The sequence below is a fragment of the Magnolia sinica genome, chromosome 12 (genome assembly GCF_029962835.1).
Source record: "Magnolia sinica isolate HGM2019 chromosome 12, MsV1, whole genome shotgun sequence".
In the NCBI taxonomy this organism is placed as follows: Eukaryota; Viridiplantae; Streptophyta; class Magnoliopsida; order Magnoliales; family Magnoliaceae; genus Magnolia; species Magnolia sinica.
Genome location: NC_080584.1, coordinates 12,403,823 through 12,427,424, shown reverse-complemented (window position 1 = coordinate 12,427,424; position 23,602 = coordinate 12,403,823). Strand labels below are relative to the sequence as shown.

At 40.0% G+C, this 23,602-nt stretch overlaps 1 protein-coding gene across 1 annotated transcript in view; it reads right to left on the bottom strand.

Moving 5' to 3' along the window:
* The window catches only part of LOC131219934 (probable LRR receptor-like serine/threonine-protein kinase At1g56130), a 37,820-nt gene extending 27,236 nt beyond the window's left edge, over positions 1-10,584 (bottom strand). Inside the window, exons 1-3 of the mRNA XM_058214920.1 lie at positions 10,410-10,584; positions 7,882-8,053; positions 7,555-7,626 (exon numbers count right to left, since the gene is read on the bottom strand). Of these exons, the coding sequence (XP_058070903.1) occupies positions 7,555-7,626; positions 7,882-8,053; positions 10,410-10,584 (419 nt within the window). The remainder of the gene's footprint in view (positions 1-7,554; positions 7,627-7,881; positions 8,054-10,409) is intronic.
* Between the last annotated feature and the right edge of the window lie 13,018 nt (positions 10,585-23,602).

Here is a 23,602-nt window from a genome sequence, read left to right as displayed (position 1 = left end):
AGTACGTTGATTTCAGACGTATCATGATTGGCGATCAACATATCATCTATATACAATACTAGGATGATGAATTTGTCATCACTCAATGTCTTGTAATAGACACAGTGATCGTATTCACTCTGAATAAATTTCTAACTCATCATGAAAGAATCAAATTTTTTATACCACTGCCTAGGCAACTATTTCAAGCTGTACAACGACTTCATTAACCTGTAAACTTTTTTCTCTACCCTTTTAACTTCATAGTCCTCTGGTTGCTTCATGTAAATCTGCTCTTCCAACTCCCCATACAGGAATACAGTCTTGACATCCATCTATTCCAGCTCAAGATCATATTAGGCAACTAATGTCAACACAAATCTGGTAGATACTTGCTTAACCACTAGGGTGAATATCTCTGTGAAGTCGATTCCTTCTCTTTGAGCATACCCCTTTGCTACTAGTCCCGCTTTGTATCTGTCATGTTTTCTTTTGAATAACCACTTGCATCTGATCGCTTTTCGGCCCACTAAAAGCTCCACCAACTCTCATGTGTTGTTTTTGTGCAACGAGTCCATCTCATCATCCATAGTCGCCTTCCACTTTTCTGCATTAGGCTCATTAAGAGCCTCCTGAATAGTAGACGGGTCTCCCTCATCTATAATGAGGGTATATGCAATATTAGAGTCGTCTCTATATATTGTCGGTAACTTGCGATCATGCGGTGTGTTTATTCTCACAAGTGACTGCTCCACCTGCTCTTATACCTCTGTCTGCATATTTGTCTCTGCCTGAGTATCATATGTGTCAATCTAGAGATCTACGATCAACTTTTCTGGTTCCTCTTGCTCCTCTTGATCATTCTTGTGGAATATGGAGTTTCATCAAATCTGATGTCATGGCTAGTGATAACTTTACGTGTGACCTTGTCGAATAATTTATAACCTTTCACACCAATACTATAGCCAACAAATATATACTTTTTGGATATATGGTCTAATTATCTCTCTCAACTGACAGTACATGAGAGTAAGCCTCACAACCAAATATGTGCAAATCTGAGTAGTCAATCTTATGACCACTCCATACTTCCTTTGAAATTTTACATTCAATTATCGTAGAAGGAGACCAGTTCACCAAATAACAAGCTGTGTTAACGGCCTCTGTCCATACGTCATTGCCCAATGCAACATTACTTAACATGAGTGGGGCACTCTTTAAGAGAGTTCGATTCATCCGCTCAGTCACACCATTTTGTTCAGGTGTGTGGCACACTGTGGTATGCCTAATGATCCCTTCATCATTGCAATATTCATTAAACTCATTGAAAGTAAATTCTACACCATTGTCAGTCCTTAAAACCTTTATTTTTGACCTTGAATGTTTTTCCACCATTGCCTTCTATTGTTTGAATATGGTGAAAATTTCAGATTTACATTTCATGAAGTAAACCCAAACTTTCCAAGAATAGTCGTCAATGAATGAAACAAAGCATGACGACCCCCAATGGAAACCTCTGGCGATGGCCCCCATACGTCAGAGTGCACATAATCAAGCACTCCCTTACATACATGTTTTCCTGATTTAAAAGATAATCTAGATTGTTTACCATATATATAATGCTCACATATATCTAAATCAGAATTCTTATAAGCTAAAATCGAACAACGATTAGATAGTACCTTCATGCCCCGCTCACTCATGTGACCCAGACGAGCATGCCACATATGTGCAGATATGGAATATGCAATAATCGCTGCTGCTCCACCTGCTAAAGTGCTCTTGATCAACCTGTAAAGGTTTTCATGTCTTTGCGCTCTCATAACCATGAGTGGCCCTTTTAAAACTTTAAGGACACCATTAAGACTAGTGAACTTGCACCCTATAGCCTCGAGTGCACCGAGAGAAATCAGAATCTTCTTCTTATCAAGAACGTGACTGACATCAGTTAAGGTACGCTCTATCCCATCAAACATCTTGATGCTCACCGTACTAATAGCCATAATATTACAGGCATTGTTATTACCCATAAAGACCTGTCCACCATCGCATTCTCTATAACTGACGAACTAACTCCGATGAGGAGTCATGTGATATGACACTCCTGTGTCAAGGATCCACTCATCTTTATGATATTCATGCAAGTGTCAGATCATGGACATGGACAAAACATCACCTCCACTTGTCTCTTCATCAGATGTGACAACATTGGCCTCCTTGGAAGAAGCCTCTGAGTTTTATTTCTTTACTTTAAGATTTGAACAATGCTTTTTCATGTGTCTAATCATCCATAGTTCCAGCACTTCAATTTTCTTTTTCCCTTGCCCTTAGATTTGGATCTAGGTCTTGAAGATCTTGTACCTCGATCAGTGTTCCTGCCTCTCGTAAATAGTGCATCAGAAGATGTCCCTATGCCACAGTTTATCTTTCTCATGGCCTTCCCTTGAAGGGCTGAGATAATAGTGTCCACACTCAGGGATTTATATGCGGTGCACAATGAGTCTCTGAATGACTCATACGATGCCAGAAGAGAATTCAACAACATGCATGCTTGATCTTCATCTTTGACCACTTCCTCCATATCCAGTAACTTGCAAATTAATTTATTAACGTAACTAATGTGGGCCTCCACATCTCCACCCTCTGTCATCTTGAAGGTAAACAACTGTAACTTCAACTGTAGGTGATTTTTAGTGGATTTTTTCACATAAATATCATCTAACTTCACCGATAAACTAGCTGCAATTTTCTCTCTCAAAATATTATAGAGAACCTTATCCTTGAGACACAAACGAATTGAGGATAAGGCCTTCTTATCAAGAGTATTCCAATCATCATCACTTATAGTCAGCTTTCACTCCTTAAGAGAACCATAGGGCTGAAAGTTGGACGAGTTTAACCCGATCGACCTATGATCGACCCGACATTGGGTTGGGCTTGGGCAGGATGTATCGGGTTTGGTCTCGGGCTTGGGCTATACAAACACCAACCCGATAAAACTTGGGTTGGGCTCGGGTTGAGGTCTTGGGTTGCCCGACCCAACCTGAACCCGATCAATATATAAGTTCCTTATAAATTAATTATAATTGAGTGCAGATCGTCTGCGTTGAAGGCACAAAAAATCCCAATGCCGTCGGGTTTCATTGATCCACGTCATTTCGATGACTTAAGCTAATAATACGACTTTTAAAGGATTAGTTGTCCTATATATTTAGCTTGTTTGTTTAGAAAAAATGAACTTCTTTACGATAAATAACTACATATATAATTAATAAAATTATAGGTACAAAAAATAAGACATGTATTGAAAATATAACTGGCTAACATAATAATGAAAATATTAGCATATATCTACCCGACCCACAGGGCTAACCCGACCGAGCCCGCTTGGGTTGGGCTTGGGTTGAGAATTCCCAACCCGAGGTTGGGTTAGGTTAGGATTGAGGTATGGGAACCTTGGGTTGGGCTAGGGTTGAGCACCAACCCAACCCAACCCGCCCGACTTTCAGCCCTAGAGCACTATCTTCACCTTGCTTGGTTAAGGAACTGATCATCTTGATCTTTCATAACTCAAAGTTATTTTTACCTGAGTACTTCTCAAGGTTATACCTAGTGTTTCCTATTAATGTCAATCCTTCAGATTCAGGCCTGCGCCCCAACAATTGCTCTGATACCACTTGTTGGGAAAATGACGAAATCACACAGAGATGAATCTAGGATAACAATCCAAAAGCACTAAGCAAAAAGGAAGGAGAACATAACAATTTAACGTGGAAAACCCTTTCGGGAAAAAACCACGACATAAAGCAACAAAAATTCACTATGAAAGCAGAAATTACAAAGAGAGAAGGCTTACCCGATTTGAACAACCTCGAATCTCACCCTTACTATATCCCTTTGAAACCCTATAACTATTTAAAAACCCTTTGAATGCATCCCAATCTCGTTTACACCCATATATATATATATATATATATAAAAGAATCCTAAACGAAATCGGAAACAAATCCCACAATTTCGTAGTTTTGCGAAAAAATCTGCACATAATCTGATTAGATTTAAGACATCAAATACAATAAAGGGCAACACTGTCTTGGGTGAGGCTAGCGTGCTCCCGCTAGATTGTGACTATCCATACTCAGGCACCTAAAATGTGTGTATGTGGCATCCATTACATGGGACTTGGGTTGGGTGAGCAGTGGTGAAATGCTTAGATTTGATTGGTAGGTCATATGTTATTAGAGATAAACAATGTAGCGTGTGGAAAAACCTTATAAAAAGCAGGCCTTCTCTGATAGTGTATTGCCTCACCAATCATATTTCCTCACATCATTTCACCGCCTAGGTGGGTGTGGGTGGTGAGCTACTCCCCCATTGCATGGAATGAGTAGTGTTGGGAGGGAAAATAGTAAGTCGGATAGCTTAACTTGTGGAATGGACCAACTCTACTAAACAGCACGAGCCCCTCGACACTTAAGCCCTAAAGGGCATCTACGTCTAGAAACAGGCTGACCTCCTAGAGGAATGGTGAACTGTAAGGACACACAAAGAGGAGGCCACCGTAAGTCTACTCAAATGGCCAATTGCCGACCTAACCTATTGGTCGGCCATAGCTCGGCCTTAGATCGGCTATAGGTCGATTATAGGTTGGCCATAGTCCGGTTGAGGCTTGACTAGAGCTCGATCATAGCTTGACCAGAGCTCAGTTTTAGGTTGAGATGACCTCTAAGAGAAGGCATATGCCGGTTCCATAGAGAATTCGGTAAATGACCTATCCATGAACTAATAATCTGAAGATCCTTCCAACGGCCCAAAATCTCTCCCAAGATCTTTGGAGGATTAGATCGGATCCCAAGAACTTCGGAATCTAATAAGGATCCTGAATGGATTTTGAAAAAGGATTTGTCTCCGGTATATCAGGAAAGACTCCCTACCACGTACGTCTTCCCTCTCCTATAAATAGAGATATTCCCAGCCAATGTAAGATATGCACATCTACACCCTAATACTCGACTGGTGACTCTTTTCCAAAGATATCCTACCCATCTAAAGACCCCAGAGATCTGACTTAAGCATCGGAGGGTCCCTTGTACAAGCCAGGGTCTCCTTTGTTTTTTGTTCTTTTTTGTGCAGGTTCAAACGGGTTAGCCAAGGAGGGTCTGTCGGAAAATTGCATCAACAAGTAGTTCACCGTCCACCTTAGTATTATGAAATGATGCAAGAATATTTGATTGGCGGCTGCATCATGTAATTAGATATGAGGCAAATATAACTGATTATTGATTGGGTCCTGCCCCTGCTTGGATGGATTACCATCCCCGCAAATCTGTGGAAGGGTCCATCGTGATGTATTGATTTATCCATCATCTATTTTCTTGAATCATTTTAAGGTATGAGCCCAAGAAAGAGACAGATCCAACGCTCAAGTGAACCATAACAAATCGGGGACTCGGGTTACATTAAATGCACGGAGTATTAAATGCAAGAGTCATTTGTGGGGTGATCAGTTGAACATTGTATCTGCTTCATTCTTAGACTCACACCTTAAATTGATCCAAGAAAAGGAATGGACGGCACGGATAAATAGATATATCAACCCCTCCACAAATGGGTTTCCCCTCTTCCTTCATCCCTCGGTCCAGGACTGGCTGAAGTAGTTGGTGGAAGTTTGGCAGATAAGGTTTGGAAGCATTTCTTCAGCATTTTTGGGTTTGCCCTCTTCCCTCATCCCTTGGTCCAGGACCGGCTGAACTGGTGGTGGCATCTGCCCCTACCAGGCGGTAGCATCTCAGAATTATGGTGGCTTTCCCCCTCCTTTATTCTATGGGAAATCTGGAGGGCCTGGAATGAGGCAAGGTTCGACGGCTCTATGGTTTCTGCTTCAAGGGTGATTAAAAAAGTGAAGTGGTGGTTGGGGAAAGTGGACCGTGGAAATCCGAGGCTCTCATCCTAGCCGATGATCCACTCCCTTGCTCTCTCTGAGCTGGGGATATCCCGCCCCCCTCCCCCTCCAAAAACGTTCTCTATTGTGAAGTGGATCAGGCCTAGAGAGGGTTGGGCCAAACTGAATGTTGATGGCTCTGCTTTATCAAATCTTGGGCCATCAGGTGGGAGGTGGCATCATTAGAGACTGGCATAACAATATGATTTTCGCTTTTGTCAAGGGCTATGGGCACAGTTCCAACAACATGGCGGAGCTTCGGGCGATGTGTGATGGGATGGCCTATTGTATGAACCTCCGAATAAATAGAGTGATTGTTGAATCCAATTCAAAATGGGTGGTGGGCTCACTCAATGAGAGGTCCAGCAATACCTGGAAATGGAGGTACTAGCTGAGCCGGGTTAGAGGGTATCGAAGTAGGGGATCTTTTAATCTCTATCTAATTCCGAGAGAAGGAAATGGCCCGGCAGACGGTTGGTCAAAGAAGGGAGTGAGAGTCAAGTGAACCGGATTTTCTGGGAGACCTTTAGCCTGCCCTGTCTTGTCAAGCGCCAGTATCGTATCGGTTAGATAAGGCGGGGTTGGGCTCTATTAGAGAGCATCAATAGAAATTCGCAGTGTAGGATATGATAGGCAGGCTAGCCTTTTTTGTAATGGGTCTTCCCCGAGTAGCCTAGTCCTGTACGTCTTGATTTATCAATGAATACATAGAGATTTCGGAAAAAAAAAAGCCCCTCCACAGATCTGCCTGGACGGTAATTCGTCCAGACATGGGCAGGACGCAATCCTAGGCAGGGCTGGATGCAATCCACTTTCACATTAAATTAAAAAACAGAGAGAGAGAGAGAGCTCAGATCATGCTTGACAGACCATGCCTCACCATTGAGGCTACACAACCTCGATGGCGTGGCCCAATCCGCTTCGATGTAAAAACAAGGGAAGGGGATTGCTGTACGCATACTAAGTAAACTTTGTGGGGCCCACCGTTGTTTATGTATTTTATCTATTTCATCCATCTATTTTATCAGCTAATTTTAGAACTTGATTATCAGCTAATTTTAGAGCTTGAGAACAAAAATAAAGCATATTGAAAGTTCAAGTGGACCACACCAATGGAAAAAGTGTCAATCAAAAGTCTACGTTTAAAAATTTCTTAAAGCCAAGCTGATATTTGTCTTTTCCCTTCATCTATCTCTGAGTAATCTTACGAACTGTTGAATAAAACTGATGGAAAGTTTCCACAGTAAAAATCATTATTCCCACTTCAATTTTGAGCTCAACTCATGAAATAAGCTATTAAAACTGATGAACAGTGTAGATAAACTACGATAAAAGCCTACTGAGTTAGTCAATACGCAATCCAAATTTCCAAAACAAGAGACAAGTATAGATCATTTTTTCCCCAACGTTCAATCGATGATCATAACTTTTGATTAATGGATGTTTATCCTTTGCAATCAAATCATTGAATGGCATCATTCATTTAAACTCTACATCAAATATCCACCAACCAACTACTCAAGAAGTTAAATAAGTGTAGTTTTTTAAACTGGGTCCCAACATTTGAACGGTTGATATTAGTTAATTTCTTGTATCATAACAGCAACAACGAAAAAAGGGAGGGGAATCCGTACAGGTGTGTCAAGAAAGTCAGGTTTTGGAGCTCTTCCGGAATTGGCCCTTTCACATTCAACCCCTTCAGTTTGCTGAAAATGAAAAATAAAATAAAGTGTAAGTAGGATTCCAAGGAATACACGAATCGGTAATCCACTACACCTTTACCTACACGTTGTATTTACTCTCGATGATCGAAGCCATTCATCTGGTGATCCACACTATGGATGAGCCATTACACAAAGATCAAATCGATCAGGAAATTCTAAAGATCCAAGGCCCACCAGACGGTTCACTTGATAAATAATATTTTCTTACTAAGTTAGCATATCTGAGTGTACACTTACATTTGGGTTATGTGGCAGGTGGATCCACCGTTGAATGAGCAATCACATATGATCCCTGGGTTGCTAATCGTTGATGAATTAACGGCGATCCCGTTACATGGCTCTCCACTTATGTTCCATTCATTAGAAGCAGAACGACCCCAATGTTGGAAAATGGCATTAAGAGCTCTCACTGGCCATACACATATAGAAAATGTTATAATAAGCCCATGGGGGCCAACACTAATCAACGGCAGTTAGGAAACCCAAAAAAAGAAGGGAAAATGAGTCGGAAATTATAATATTTTGGAACTATGTGGGGCCCAACCGTGATATCCACGTGGAATCGAAACCGTGAATCTGGTGTAACTCCTCGTGTGCACCATACATCCCAAGAATCATCCGCAACAAAATCCCAGGTGAGACACACTACACGGAGAAATGTACAGTCATCCATAAAACCCATATATTCACTTGTTGTGGCCCATCTGAATTTTGGAATGGGTTGATACAAGGTTTCTTCCTTCATCCTAGTGGGGTTCACCTGATGAATGGGTTGGATGACATATAACCTACATGGTCGACCCCACATTCCATTTGGTGTGTATCCCACTTCCCATCGTCCCCCACTTTTCCACTTTTTTGTGGCCCACCTGAGTCATGGATCAGGCCTAACATTATGAAGGGGCGCATATAATGGATGGGTTGGATGGAACTCACACATCATAGTGGCTCCCACAATCTCGAACGTATGGTAACTAATGTTGGAGGTTGCTGATGAGAAAGACTTCTATACATGTCGGGCCATGGTTCGATAATCAAGACCGTTGATCTAGTCTCGTGCATGGTGGATTTGAGATGTCCTGAAAATTTTTAAGATTGCGAGATCCAAACCCTTCCATTGATTGTCTTCAAATGTATGAGTTAAGTAGATAGTCATATTCAAGCCAAAATATTTCAAAAATAAATAATAATCATAATAATAATAACAATAACAACGACAACAACAACAGCAAATAATAATAAGAATAAATTAAATAATTCTCCTCAGTTGGTTTTTTCTGATTCTTGCAATTGCAGTGAGGCCCATCCATAGGTGCTTTGGATCATTGAATTTGAGGCTTTTATTTGTTGACTTTTCATCATTGAACGAGTGGTTTATTAGGCAGCCGATCTCATCAGATCTCGGTTGTACACTACTAGTCTACCTATCTCAGCGATTGGGTCATAGTTGTTCCGTTTGAATTGAGCTGCAAATCCAATTTTAACATGCTCACATTCCAACGGCTGAAAACCAAACACCAACAGGAGTTGCAATTTCGCAGAAACCCAAACATGCCCAAGATTGGATTATAAACAAACGTGGCATATATGAACAATTTTATAAACAATCACATGAATGCTTTTATCTCCCAGTGTACTTTTGTATATGCCATATAAACTGGATTGGATATGCAAATCCAATGACCGGTAGATCTTAGCTTAAATAAATCAAAGACCTTGGTGTTGCATCAGGACAATTAGACGGTCCAATTGTTCTACGCAGACCATTTATTAGGTCCGGTATACATTTCTTGGGCCAGATTAAAAAAAAAATCACACCAATGAGATGATCCAATTCATCTGTAAGTTGTGGCCTTCTTTTTTATTATTCATCCATTCCCAAACTAAGGATGAGATGGTTAAGATTGCATGATAAAATTAATTCTCCCGTGATGGGCCTTACCAAAGAGATGGCTTATATTGTTGATTGGACCTGATTTTATTTAAACGATCTTGATCATCCAGTTGACAGACTATTGATAGGATGAGTAGAATGGTCTGATTTATGTTCTCTGCACTTATAGTGCTCTGTATCATTTATTTAGTACACATGATCGGCAACTAAGCATCATTATCCAATCTAAGAAAATACTTATAAAATTAAATTAAATTTTTTTTTAAAGGCTATAGATCATCCATCTGGTGGCCCACAGCATCGATGGGCCTCAGCCCAAGAAATTGCACCACCCACTTAATCCACAAACAAATGGTCACATGCACCCAAGAAAAAAAAGAAAAAAGACAACAGAGAGAGAGAGAAGAAGAAGAAGATGAAGAATGGTCTGCCACGGGGCAAAAGTCCAATTCACGCCACTTTTGGTCCATAGACCATATATGGTACAGACCAGAAGATTGATGGTTGTGATTGCATTTTTTTTTTCCATGAAAAACATAAAATAAAAATCATCTCAGGCCATCTAAGCCTTGTTCCAATAAGTCGGGTCATTAATTAGAAATGCCAGCAGCTAACTTAATACAACCCCGTCCTTTATCTGGGCTTGGGACCAGCAATGAGAGCAAGCTCCCAGCGGTGTTCCTACGTACAGAACTCCTACTTAGTCTCAACTTGCTACTTCATTAAGAGAAAAAAATTAAAAAAAAAAATTCAAAAGAAAAGTTACAGCTGGGTTTCAATAAAAAGATTCAATGCAAGACAAATAGAGTCCTTGTTGAGATGAAACTCTAAATTTTCATAAGAGAGAGATTGAGATTCTAAGGATGCAAACCTTCATCTGGGTCTGTTGTAGCATTAGTTGTATCTTGAGCTTTGCATCTCTCCACCAAACACAAGAGGTGTATGCACCAGAAGCAAAAGGCAAGCAGTGTATGAAATGGAGATTTTGGCATGGATCTTTTCATCATTCCATGCACCAGAGGTGTACTGTATATAGGCCTTCTCATTTCCCGAAACTATGCAACTTAAAATCCCAAAATCCCATAAATAGATGGGTCTCTTTTGATTACAAAAGTCGTCTCCTAAAAGTCTTGTTTACACGGGTTCGGTTGATATAAAAATGAGAGTAAGGATATTTTTTACTCCCCACTAATGCAACAAAGGCTATGGTGTAAATTGGATGTCTTAAATCTGTATTTTACCGCACTGCTCGACCAGTCGAGAGACTTGCTCGACCGTTCAAGAGGCTTGCTCGATTAGTCGAGGCCCGATCAACTCGAAGTCCAACGAGCATAGCTTTTAGGTGTTCGGGCCGCTCGACCAATCGAGGGTCAGGCTCGACCGGTTGAAGGGGTCCTTCGATTAGTCGAAGCCTTGGCTCGACCAATCGAGGGTTATGCAAATACTGCGCGAATTTTGTGCAGACCACGTAAATTTAATGTGGTTTCTGGATTTTTCCAAAGAGGTGAGTAAGTGGAGTTTCATAAACTATAAATAGGGGTCCCTAGGGCTATTATAAAGTATTCTAAGGCTTCCTAAAGAGATTCCAAGGGTTTCTAAATAGTTTTAGGGTTATCAAAGGGTGTAGTAAGGGTGAGATTCGAAGTTGTTCGAATCGGGTAAGTCCTCTCTCTTTGTAATTTCTATTTTCATAGTAAAGATCTGTCGCTTTGTGCCGTAGTTTTTTCCCGCAAGGGTTTTCTATGTTAAATCTTTGTGTTTCTCTTGTGATTACTTGGTACTCTTGGATTGCTATCCTAGATCTAAATTTGTGTGATTCCACAACACAAATCTCAACAAGTGGTATCAGAGCAATCGTTAGGGCATAGATCTAAATATGAGGGATAAGTAATAATGGTAAGCACTATGTATGATATTGAGAAATACTCAGGGAAAAATAACTTTGAGTTATGGAAGATCAAGATGATCGGTTCTTTAATCAAGCAAGGCGAAGATGGTGCTTTTGAGGAGCAAAAGTTTATTATGTTTGATGATGATTGGAATACTCTTGACAAGAAGGCCTTATTATCGATCAATTTATGTCTCATGGATGAGGTTATCTACAACGTCATGAGGGATAAAACTACGGCTAAGTTATGGGCAAAGTTAGAGGATGTCCATGTGAAAAATCTTCTGAAAATCGCCTATACTTGAAGCAGAAGTGGTATAACTTTAAGATGAAAGAGGGTGGAGATCTAGAGGCTTACATCGGCAACTTTAATAAATTAGTTTGCAAATTGCTGGATATGATGAAAGATGAAGAACGAGCATGTAAGTTGTTGAATTCTTTTCCGACGTCGTATGAGTCATTCAAGGACACAACGTGCACCACGAATAAACGACACCATTATCTTGGTCCTTCAAGGGAAGGCCATGAGAAAGTTAAACATCGACATGAGGATATCTTTTGATGCACTGTTTACAATGGGTAGGAATTCTGAATAAGGTATATGTTCTTCAGGTTCTAGATCCAAATCCAAGGGTAAAGGCAACTGAAAGGTAAAGTACTAGAATTGTGGGATGGAAGGACATGTGAAGAAGGATTTTGAAAATCTTAAATCGAAGAGAGAAGAATTTGAGGCTTCGTACAGGGAGGCCAATGCTGCCACGTCAGATGGATCGAGTGGATATGACGGTGATGTTTTGTTTGTGTCTACGAATAGACGACCATACAATAATAGTAGGGGCGAGTGGATTCTAGACACAGGGGCATCCTTTCACATAACTCCTCGTCGGAGTTAGTTCACTAGCTACAGGGAGTGCGATGGTGGACAGGTATTTATGGGCAATGACAGTGCTTGTAATGTTGTGACTATTGGTACGGTGCATGTTAAGATGTTTGATGGGACAGAGCGTACCCTGACTGGGGTGAGGTACGTTCCTTATATGAAGAAGAGCCTGATTTCTCTTGGTGCACTCAAGGTTATATGGTGCAGGTCACAAGTATTGATGGTATCCTTAAAGTATCTAAGGGGGCACGGGTAATCATGAAAGCGCAACGACTCGATAATGTTTATAGGTTGATCGGGAGTACTTCAAAAGGTGGAGCTGCACTGGTTGTGACGAATTCCACCTCTGCACGTGTGTGGTATATTGGGCATGAAGGATATGATGCATGGACAGGGATACAGAGCAGGTGGAGTAGCCACCTGTAAGAAGAATCATACGGCATAATCACAGGATATCGGCAAGGTACATGGATGATTCTAATATCGCAGGGGATCTGTCTTCTAATCAAATGGCTCTAGGTGAGCCTGGTGCTGAGAAGTGTAAGGTGACTATGAGCGATGTGATGGACTCGTTGTACCAGACTGACAAATGAGAACGAGTGGAGCTTTCAGTGGGCCAGAGAGTGGTTGGATGCAGATGGATCTTCATGAGGATACAACATAGATATAGAGTGAGGTTGGTAATGAAGGGTTATGCTCGAAGAGAAAGGATCGGCTTCTCAGAGATATTCGCACCGATGGTATAGCAGATGTTTATTAGATCCGTGATTGGCGCTGGTTGACCAATGTGATCTCGAGCTGGAAGGATGGATGTGGAGTCTGCAATTCTGCAAGGGAAATTGGAAGAGCAGATCTACATAAAGCAACCCGAGCAGTTCGAAGTTAAAGGGGTTGAGAAAAAAGTTTGTAGGAGGTCGTGGTGCGACCTGTCGCCTAGGCAGTGGTATAAAATTCGATTCCTTCATGGTGAGTCAGGTATTGTATGTTGATGACATGTAGATCGTCAATCATGACATGTCTGAAATTAACGTACTAAAGACTTGGTTAAGTGGGACATTTAGGATGAAGGATCAGGGGGGCTGCAAAGATGGTTCTCGGCATTGAGACTGAAAGAGGAGTAGGCTTTAGTTATCTCAGGTAGAATACCTTGAGTAGGTATTGATCAAGTATGTGATGGACCAGTTAAAGCCAGATAGCGTTCCCTACGAGTCTCTCCTCAAGTTTTCCTCAGGACATGTCCTAAAATAGGTAAGGAAAAGCAGGATATATCTCATGAGTCTTATTCGAATGCGGTTGGCAGTGTATGTCATGGTCTGTATTAGACTGGTTATTTCACACACTATCAGTGTTATGAGCAAATACCCGGCAAGCAATATTGGGTAGCTGTGAGATGGTAAGAAGACTACGTCTTTACTTTTGGGAAGACATGAGCAAAGGTGGTTGGGCATATGGATTCAGATCCAGTAGACATGCTCACCTAGATCGTTCTTACAGAGAAGTTCAAGTTCTGTGCAACTTCTCTAGGCTTGGCGATGACGTAAAAGGAGGACAGAGTGTGCACGAGAAGTTATGATGTGATGCAAAAATAAGAGAAGAGGTCAAGAAGCTATACGGTTGAAGATTGAAGACTGAAGACATGGCGGAGATCGTTGTAAATTGGATGACTTAAATCTGTGTTTTACAGCACTGCTCGACCAGTCGAGGCCCGCTCGACTTAAAGTCCAGCGAGCATAGTTTTTATGTGTTTGGGTCGCTCGACCAGTCGAGGGTCAAGCTCGACCGGTCGAAGGGTTCCTTCAACCAGTCGAAGCCCTGGCATGATCAATTCAAGGTTACGCAGATACTGTGTGGATTTTGTGCGGACTGTGTAAATTTGATGCGATTTCTAGATTTTTCCAAAGAAGTGTGCAAGTGGAGTTTCCTAAACTATAAATAGGGGTCCCTAGAGCTATTCTAAAGTATTATAAGGCTTCCTAAAGGGATTTCAAGGGTTTCTAAAAGGGTTCTAGGGTTATCAAAGGGTGTAGCAAGGGTGAGATTTGAGGTTGTTCGAATCAGGTAAGTCCTCTCTCTTTGTAATTTCTATTTTCATAGTGAAGATCTGTCACTTTGTGCCATGGTTTTTTCTTACATGGATTTTTCACGTTAAATCTTTGTGTTTCTCTTGTGATTGCTTGGTGCTCTTGGATTGCTATCCTAGATCTAGATCTGTGTGATTCCGCAACACAAATCCCAATAGGCTAACCCCTGTGACTTGTGTGTTTTTTCAAGACTAATTAGAAGAGTAAGCTAACCTTATTCCTTACATATTATCCATATCTCAAGTGGTAGATTGAGTGAAGATAACCTCGTTTCAACACTAAGGTCTTGGTATCGATTCTCAAGTGGGGTGTGTACTAACAAGTTAACCCATATATCTATATATATATATATATATATATATATATATATATATATATATATATATATATAGATTGATATATATATATATATATGTATGTATATGTATATGCATATGTGTGTATATATGTATATATATATGTATGTATATGTATATGTATATATATGTATGTATGTACACACACACACATACACAAAATCTATATACATATATATATATATATATACATACATATATATATGTATGTATATATATATATACATACATATATATATGTATATATATATATATATATATATATATATATATATATATAAAAGAAGAAGAGAAAAGCTAACCGTATTCCTTAGGGGCCATTTGGAGCGGTGTAAATGGAGGTAAATGACTTTTCAGGTGTGTTTAGATGGAAATAAATGCATGGAAATGAAATGAAATGGGAGTAAGTGAGCTTGCAATGAGAGAAGATTTCGAAGTAACGAAGGAAATGCCTTCCTGAGCTCTCTTAGAGAGTCGCACGAGTAAACAAAGGTGTTTCTATGCACATTTTCATTACCTACGAAGTACACTAATGATACTTCAAAATAATTTAATTATCAGCTACGTCACTAAAATCACACAAATAGAATGATCAATACTGTCCAAAGGATGGCCATCTAAACAGACAACTAAAAAACAATGGCAAGCTGCTTATTTGTGAGCCTTACATTTGTGGCCCGCCCGAAGCTTGAAATTTCCTCATTTTTTGTAAAAGTATATATTTCAATGGGCTTATTATAATCATTCTATTAAATATTAGATATGTATACTAATTTAGGATAATAAGGCTAATTTGAAATATCACACATGTTCCCGTAAATATATTAAAAATTTTCAACGCATTCCAATTCCTTCTATTTACTCCCATCCAACGTAGTATTTGGATTTTAAATGCATTTCATTTACTCCCATCCAAATATAACTAATTAAGCCATTTACTACCAATTCATTTACCTCCAATTCCATTTCTCATTTACCTCAATTTACTAGGTTTCAGTTCATTTAACTCTAATTCCATTTGTCATTTACTTCCATCCAAACACATGCAGTGGCATTGGCAGGACTCCTCGCTCCAGCCATTTATTAAGCAGCTTATAATAGTATCTTTTCTTACTTGAGCTTGTAAACTCTAGTTTAATAACTCTTTCAATACTCTCGTACTAGCGACTAGGTTTAAACTGACTTAAGAGGGCCCTAGACTGCTAAATGACCAGGACAGGGGAACAAAGGAATTAAATGCCGCCGCCTTACACGACTTCTATTAAGACATCTCTTCCTTTTTATCTTGTGTAAGATGGGGAAGAACTTTGATACTCTGGAGGTGGTGGGCGATATATGGTTGATACATGGGCACTAAGAAATTGTAGACGTGGCATGAAAGTTTTTTTTTTTTTTAATTTGAAGACGAATTTTATTTATAATCAGCCAAAGATGTACAATCTTTCAAGCGGGAACCAACAAAAAGGATCGGGCCTTGCCTATCGTGTATACCGGAAACAACCAAAGCCATGCACAAAAAGACAACCGAATTGTCCACATGAAAAACTGCCCAAACAGGGGCTAGCGGGGGACCGATTAAGAAAATCTAAGAATACCGATCCCTGCATTGTGGAGGACCAGAGAACCCCTGATGGTTCTCGGAAGGTCAGCCTGTGAAAGTAACTTAACTTAAACCGTCCAAATGTTGGTTGACACTTTTGATGGGTTGCAAAAAATAAAAAATAAAAATACAACAATCTGTGGACATTCATCGTGATGGGCCCCACAGAGTTTACTCAGTACACTTTACACAATCCACTTCCCCTCCCTCCAGCCATTTATTTAGTAGCCAGTAGTAGCATCCTCTTCTTACTTGAGCTTGTGAACTCTAGCTTAATTATTCTTCTGGTAATGTCCTACAAGCGACTTACTTTGAACTGACTTAAGAGGGCTCACTTGACTATTAAACGACTAGGATGGGTGACTTAAGAGGGCTACGGTTTACCTAAGAAAATTAAGTTTTTATATTAAAATCCATAACTAATTCTTAATATTGGAAAATAAGAATATGCTATAGGAGCAACCTCACACATGCACCGTGGCTACAGTCCTGGTGTGTCTTTGATCAAATACATTTGGTTTTCACTACTTTTTCTTTATAAGGACATATCCTCTCCACTACAAAATCATTCAAAAATTCTCTCTTCTCTAAATTTTTCTTTGGTCTGTGCTTTTTTGGTGCAAATTAGTTTGAGTATTTTTAAGTTCATATGGCGTGATTAATAGTGAATTAGATCTAAGCTGTTCATCTTAGAGGAAATTTGTTGTATTTCGAAGGCAAATTTGTTGAAACCCAGTTCATTAGGAATCATTTTCCTTTAACGGCAAATAAGTCTTTAAGACAACAATAATAACATACATTGACCTCTTCAAATTCTTTTGTTATTATTTTTTATTTATTATTTTGAATTTTCTGATATATTTCTATAATTTAAAACTAATATATGATGTAGAACTTTTCCATGTGCTTGACCGGTTGAGTTGGAAGAACTTAACATCCGTTTCTTACACACGCTCAGCGAGGGCAATTATGTAGCTGATGGTGTAGCTCTAGCATTGGTATTCCGAATAGGCTTTTCCTTATATAGAGAGATCTTCCAAGGCTCATCAGGGAATCCCTGCTCTTTGACAAAACAAGCGTAGGTCAGCTCAGACACTCCAGACCCAAGGAGGGGGTCGGATGAATTAGCGCTTCTCAGCAGCCTCATTCGCTTCTAGCACTGGGGACAACCTCTGGCAGTTTTTCCATCCTGCGCTTCATCAGGGATCTTTTTTGGACAGCTCGCGTTCTCCTTCTCATTTGGCCCAGCGTTTCTTTTTTTTCTTTTTTTTTTTTCCTGTTCTCTTACCGGGCGGTTCTCCCCTGTTTTGGCTGGGGTCAGCTAACCTGTTTTCAGGTTTCAGTGGCCGGTTTACCAAGATGTACATTTTCTTTTGTCAATACAAATCAGGTGGAATCCCACCTTTCAAAGTGTCGCAGAGCCAAACAAGATCCAGGCCACTCATTAGGTCCTGCTACTGCGAAGACTAAAAGGAAGACTGTTCCACTCACCAGATGGGGTACGATATAGTGTTACAATGTTGACCAAAAATGTTGACATTTGGTCTTTCTTTTTTCTGACCGTCCATTTTTCAGATACAAGTGTTCCCTTCCTGATGAGTGGACAGCCTCACTTCTGGGACATGACATGTTTATGGACTCGATAATGGACTGGATTCCACACAACACGTTCAGCAGTGTTTCATTCCTCCACCGTGATGTATGTGCTATATCCGCACCATCCATTCATTTTGTGAGAACATTTCAGGCATTGGTGAAAAAAATGAAGCACATCCAAAACTCAAGTGAACCACGCCACAAAAAAGCAACGGGACAATGATGGCCACCGTTGAAACCTTCTTAGGGCCTCGTGATGTTTATTTTCCATCCCACTTGTTCATAAGGCCACACAGATCTGGATGTAGGGAAAATAAAAATATCAGCTTGATCCAATACTTCTGTGGCCTCAAAAATTTTTCAATGGTAAGTGTTAAATCTCCAATTCTTTCTATGGTGTGGTTTACTTGAGATTAGATTTACCTCAGTTTTGATTAATTAAAATGAACACAAGAAATGGATGGACGGTATGGATATAACAGATACATTATAAAGAGACCACATTACTTAGTGACGTCAACATACCACCAACCATTGGCGGTGTCCACGCAATCCGCTTCCGTTTCACGAAGGCCTCGGTCCATCTCACGTTCCCGCGGGCATTCTCCTTGGGATGGCGGAGCACGTCTCCCATCATCAGTTTTGCTGGACCATTTCAGGATGTGAGCCTACACATAAGGCATATGAACACCAACCGTTGAAACCTTCTTACCAACCATTGAAACTTTCACCAAGACCACCACAGTTATCTTTATACGCCATGCAACCCGTTCATAAGGTATTTCGATCACAGTGCCTTAATAAGGTTTTAATGGTGGGAATGCAGTTATCAATTCTTCTTGTGGTTATTCACCGCTCGACTTCTGGATTTGCTTTATTTTTGAGCTGAAATTCTAAAATGACATGGCATAACTCATGGACAACATGTATTTTACATGAACAATCTCAGTTATCACCAAGAACGCAAATATAACTAGCGAACACGAGCACGACTTGGCTGCAGACCGAGAACAAATGATATGGTTTAGGGACGTGGATTTCCTACTGGGCTGGAAACTTAGGTGGGGTACATCATGATGTTTGTAAGAAATTTACCCTGTCCATCGGTTTTATAAGATCATTTTAGGACTTGAGACCAAAGACTAGCAGGATCGAAGACTCAAGTGGGCCGCACTAAATGAAATTTTGAGTAGGGAAATTTCTACCTTTGAAACCTTCCTAAGGTTAATAGTGGTGTTTACATGCCATCCATACCGTTCATGATGTTATTATTGAGATGAACTGAAAACACAAATATTAACCTGATTCAAAACTTTGATAGCCCCATGAATATTTCAAACTGTGGATGTCCAATTCCCACGTTTTCGACCTACTTGGGTCTTGGATCTGGCTCATTTTTAACTTATGCCCTAAAATGAGCTCAAAAATGGATAAATGGAGTGGATTTCTCAACAACAACAACACAATGAGCCTCACCTAAGTTTCCAGCGCAGAAACTTGGTGTTAAAGGCTTTGGCATGAAATTCGCCTACCCCTATCAACAAACATTAAGGTGGACGCTGGTAAGATTCTAGTGGAGGGTGTTCAAAGACTACTGTTTCCTGTGTTTGGTTCCCTTATTTGCTTTATTTTTGGGACCATATCATAAAGCAAGTTAGAAAAACAGATGGAAGCTGTCGACAACGATGGATATATGGGACCTGCTGTCCATGTCTCACCGGACACGGATGGGTGGGCTCACTGTGATGTATCTACTATGATGTATTTGTACATTCAAACCCTATATCCCTTTTCTCATATTGTTTTATGGCATCCGAGCAAAAATGAGGCAGATCTAACCATCAACTGGACCACACCCCAGATGACACTTACATTTAATGCAACTGACATTTAATGCTTTGCGCATTTTAATGCAACCAAGCTTATTATTTGGTGTGGCCCAGTTTAGCGTTGGATCTGCCTCATTTTTGTGTTCATGACTGAAAATAATTTAAGAAAAGAGATAGACAGCTTGTATGTACAGATACATCACGGTGGGCCTGCCAACAGAACTGCCCATTCGGTGCTAGGGACGGGAGGGGGTAGTAGGCAATCCGTGTCCTGTGTCTACCTGCTGGATTCACAGCCAGTCGTGCTCATCGTATACAAATGCGGTTTGCATGGTGACTTCAGCACCACGTGGCTGGACATATACATATGCGAATTATGTGGTAGCTGGAACGACGCGTAGGGTAGCGGATTGCGTACGGAGTAACTCAATACGGTAAGCGTACTGAGTAAAGTCTGTGGGGACCACTGTGATTTATGTATTTTATCCGGTCTGTCCATCCATTTTACAAGATAATTTTAGGTCCTTTGAACCAAACCGAAGCATATACAAGGCTAAAATGGACCACACCACAAGAAACAGTGTGAATTGAATTTCTACAGTTGAAAAATTCTTGGGGCCACAAAACTTTTGGATGAATATTATATTTGTTTTTTCCCTTCATCCATGTTTGTTTGATCTTATGAACAGTTTAGATGACAAATAAACATCACTGTGGGGCCTAGAAAGGCTTCAACATTATTTCCACTATTTCCTGTAGTATGCTCTACTTCGAGATATGTATAAGTTTCAATTTTGGGCTCAACACTTAAAATGAGATGGAAAAACGGATTAAAGGTGTGGATAAACCACATAAATTCACAGTGGGCCAACTGAGTTTACTCTGTACGATAAGAGCACTGAGTAAGTCAGTACGCAATCCGATTTCGATGCGTAGGTGGACAATGACGCGTAGGTGGATGTGGACGTGGACTAACTGAGGGATGCGGATTTCCTGCCAAAGGCACGCGTAGAAACTTCCTGCGAAAGATTATGTGTTCCAGTGAAAACATGCCAACTGTATGAGTGACGTGGCAGCATTTAAATCCTGACTAACGGCGTCCCGCTAACCGTGAGACTCGAGCCCGTATGCGGGCGCGCCTCTTCGTTTCCTTTTTCCTGCGAAAGCATTTGGCCGCACGAACTTGCGCAAGAATTCCGTGTGGGTAGCGTGATGTTTTTTTATAAAGTCATTCCGCCTATTATTTTTGGAGCTCATTTTATGACATGCGACTAAAAATAAAGTATATCCAAAATTTAAATGGGCCACATGAGAGGAAACAGTGGGGATTTAATGACCATTGTTGAAACATTTAAATGGGCCACATAAGTTTTGTATCGGTTTAACTTCTTGATGTTTTCACTTCATCTAAGTAAAAATGACATTATAAACGGTTTGGATGGAATATAAACATAAAGGTGGAGCGTAGGAATGTTTCAACAATAAGCACTCCTTTCCCCACTCTTTCATCTCGTACAGACCGCTTGAGTTTTGGATACTACTCATTTTTAGTGGTATCTCCTAAAATGAGCTCAAAAAATGGATAGATGGGTTTGATTTCTCATTTGGATATTGATCTGGACGGAAAGCATTTTGGGCATTAAATGTTCTTCAGGTGTTATTATCTTCTTGACCATTAACCAAAAAATGTCCACATTAGAGATCTTTAACAATTTGTTCTAGCATATGGATCAATAGCTTGCATTCAACTTGATTCGAGAGTTGAGTTCAGGCTATCAATGAGAAAAAGGCTGGATAGATTGTTCGCTTCTATGAAAGAGGCCATAACGATGAGGCCAAACGATGCCCTGAATTGAAGAAAGTGACGCAACTACGTTTGAGTAAGTTAACGTGGCTCATTTGTGTAGGATCTTGCATACATGATCCCATGTTAATGTCAACACTTGATGAATGAGTACATATCTTGCACACATGGTCCCAGGTTAATGACCGCACTTGATGAATGAGTTCATATGTTGCACACATGGTCCCATGTTGGCACATGTGACAAAAGATCCTCCTTTTTTACGTGTGCACAGGGCCCATTACAAGGGCTCAGTGTTGCGCGTGCTAGTTGCATCAATTTGGTGGTGTTATTCACATGTTCTCATTTAAATAGTTGTTCACCATTTTTTTCAACATAGTCACACAGCTGTAGAGTGAAACAATCTGAATTTTAGGCCAAAGTTCTAACTCATGTAGACCACCTAATTGAAAGCTCAGGATCTCACACAGGTGGCATGTGGGGGTGTGCTTGCTTGAGGATGAGCACTGATATTTGTGCCTGCACTTCATGAATGGGCTCATATCCTACACACGTTGTCACACATTAGTGCATTTGACAAAAAGAGCCCCCCTTATTTACATGGGCACAAGGGCTCATCACAAGGGTTCGGTGTTCCAAGTGCTAATTGCATCAATCTGATGGTGTTATTTCACATCTTATTTTTACAACATGTGTTAAATAGGCCACTCATCAAGGTAGCACACTCAAATTCTTCACTATGTTATCTTTGTATAGAAACTGATCAAGCTTCTAATACAAGATTAGAATGCAAAACACAACAACCCAAGAGTTCAAATAGGATTTGAAAGAGTTCCATATCCCAGTGATTCAAATACCATTAATCACATCAACTAACAAGAAAAAAATAAATAAATAAATAACAACAACAACAACAACTGGCTTTCATGAAACCAAGCCCACAACACACTCAAAAGAACCATAACATACACCTACCAAGTGAGTGACAACTAAATTTTCCTTTGTTTTTTTTTTCCTTTCCTGTATAACATTTTTTACACACAAAAAACAGCCTATACGTCTATTCAGGCACGCTTTACAAAAATAAAAGGAAACCATACCTATTATATGAAAGAGGTATACAAAAATAACATAAACAAACAAAATAAGACAATAGGTGAGAGGTCTAAGCACTCAGATAGCCTTGACAAAACTGCTACACAAACTATCAGTCTAACCAACAATGGGCAAACTCGAACAGCCCAAAAAAACACAACCTCTGAACTGAAGTGGAATAGCCTTACAAACCCCAGCACAGGACTAATAGTAAGCTCCACATCTTACAACAAGAAATGATGGAAAAGGGCTACCCTCGCATTCAACAAATCCAACATGCACAAAAGGTGGGTAGACTTGCTCATAAATGCCATAGTTGTTGATGGTATTATGCCTGAATTGTTTGTCATATCTACTACAGCTGATTGAGCATCAGTTAAACCTCGTTGTGACCTTAACATGTGTACTTTTGATGGTGTAACGACCTCATGATTATGCTCCGCAAGAAATTTAGTGACACTGAATCTACCATTTATTTGAAGCCTAATAGTCATTTTTGCTCAAAATCCTGTTCTTATATTTGGACGTTGATACTTTACTTGATCAGTTCGCTTATCTTCCTGTTTTCGACCTTCTTTATAACAACAAAATGTTTTTTGAGTCACGATACCAATATCTAATTTGTTACATGATGATTTTCGAACACTAAACCCTATCTTCTCAGCATATTTATTAAAAAACTCATATGCACTCTTCAGAATTGAACTCCATTCGAAGGTTTGGTTCATCTAATTTCTCACCCATCTCAACCAAAACTTCCTGTACTACTTCCTGAACATGATGACCCTCTTCAACGTTGAAGTCCAACCTTCGACATGATTAGGGAAAAACTTGGCTATCCAAGGCACTCATGTCATCCATTTACCTTTAGTACCAATATAAAATTGTCAAAATATAAATGTAGATACACATACACAATAGTGAAAAAATCTAGA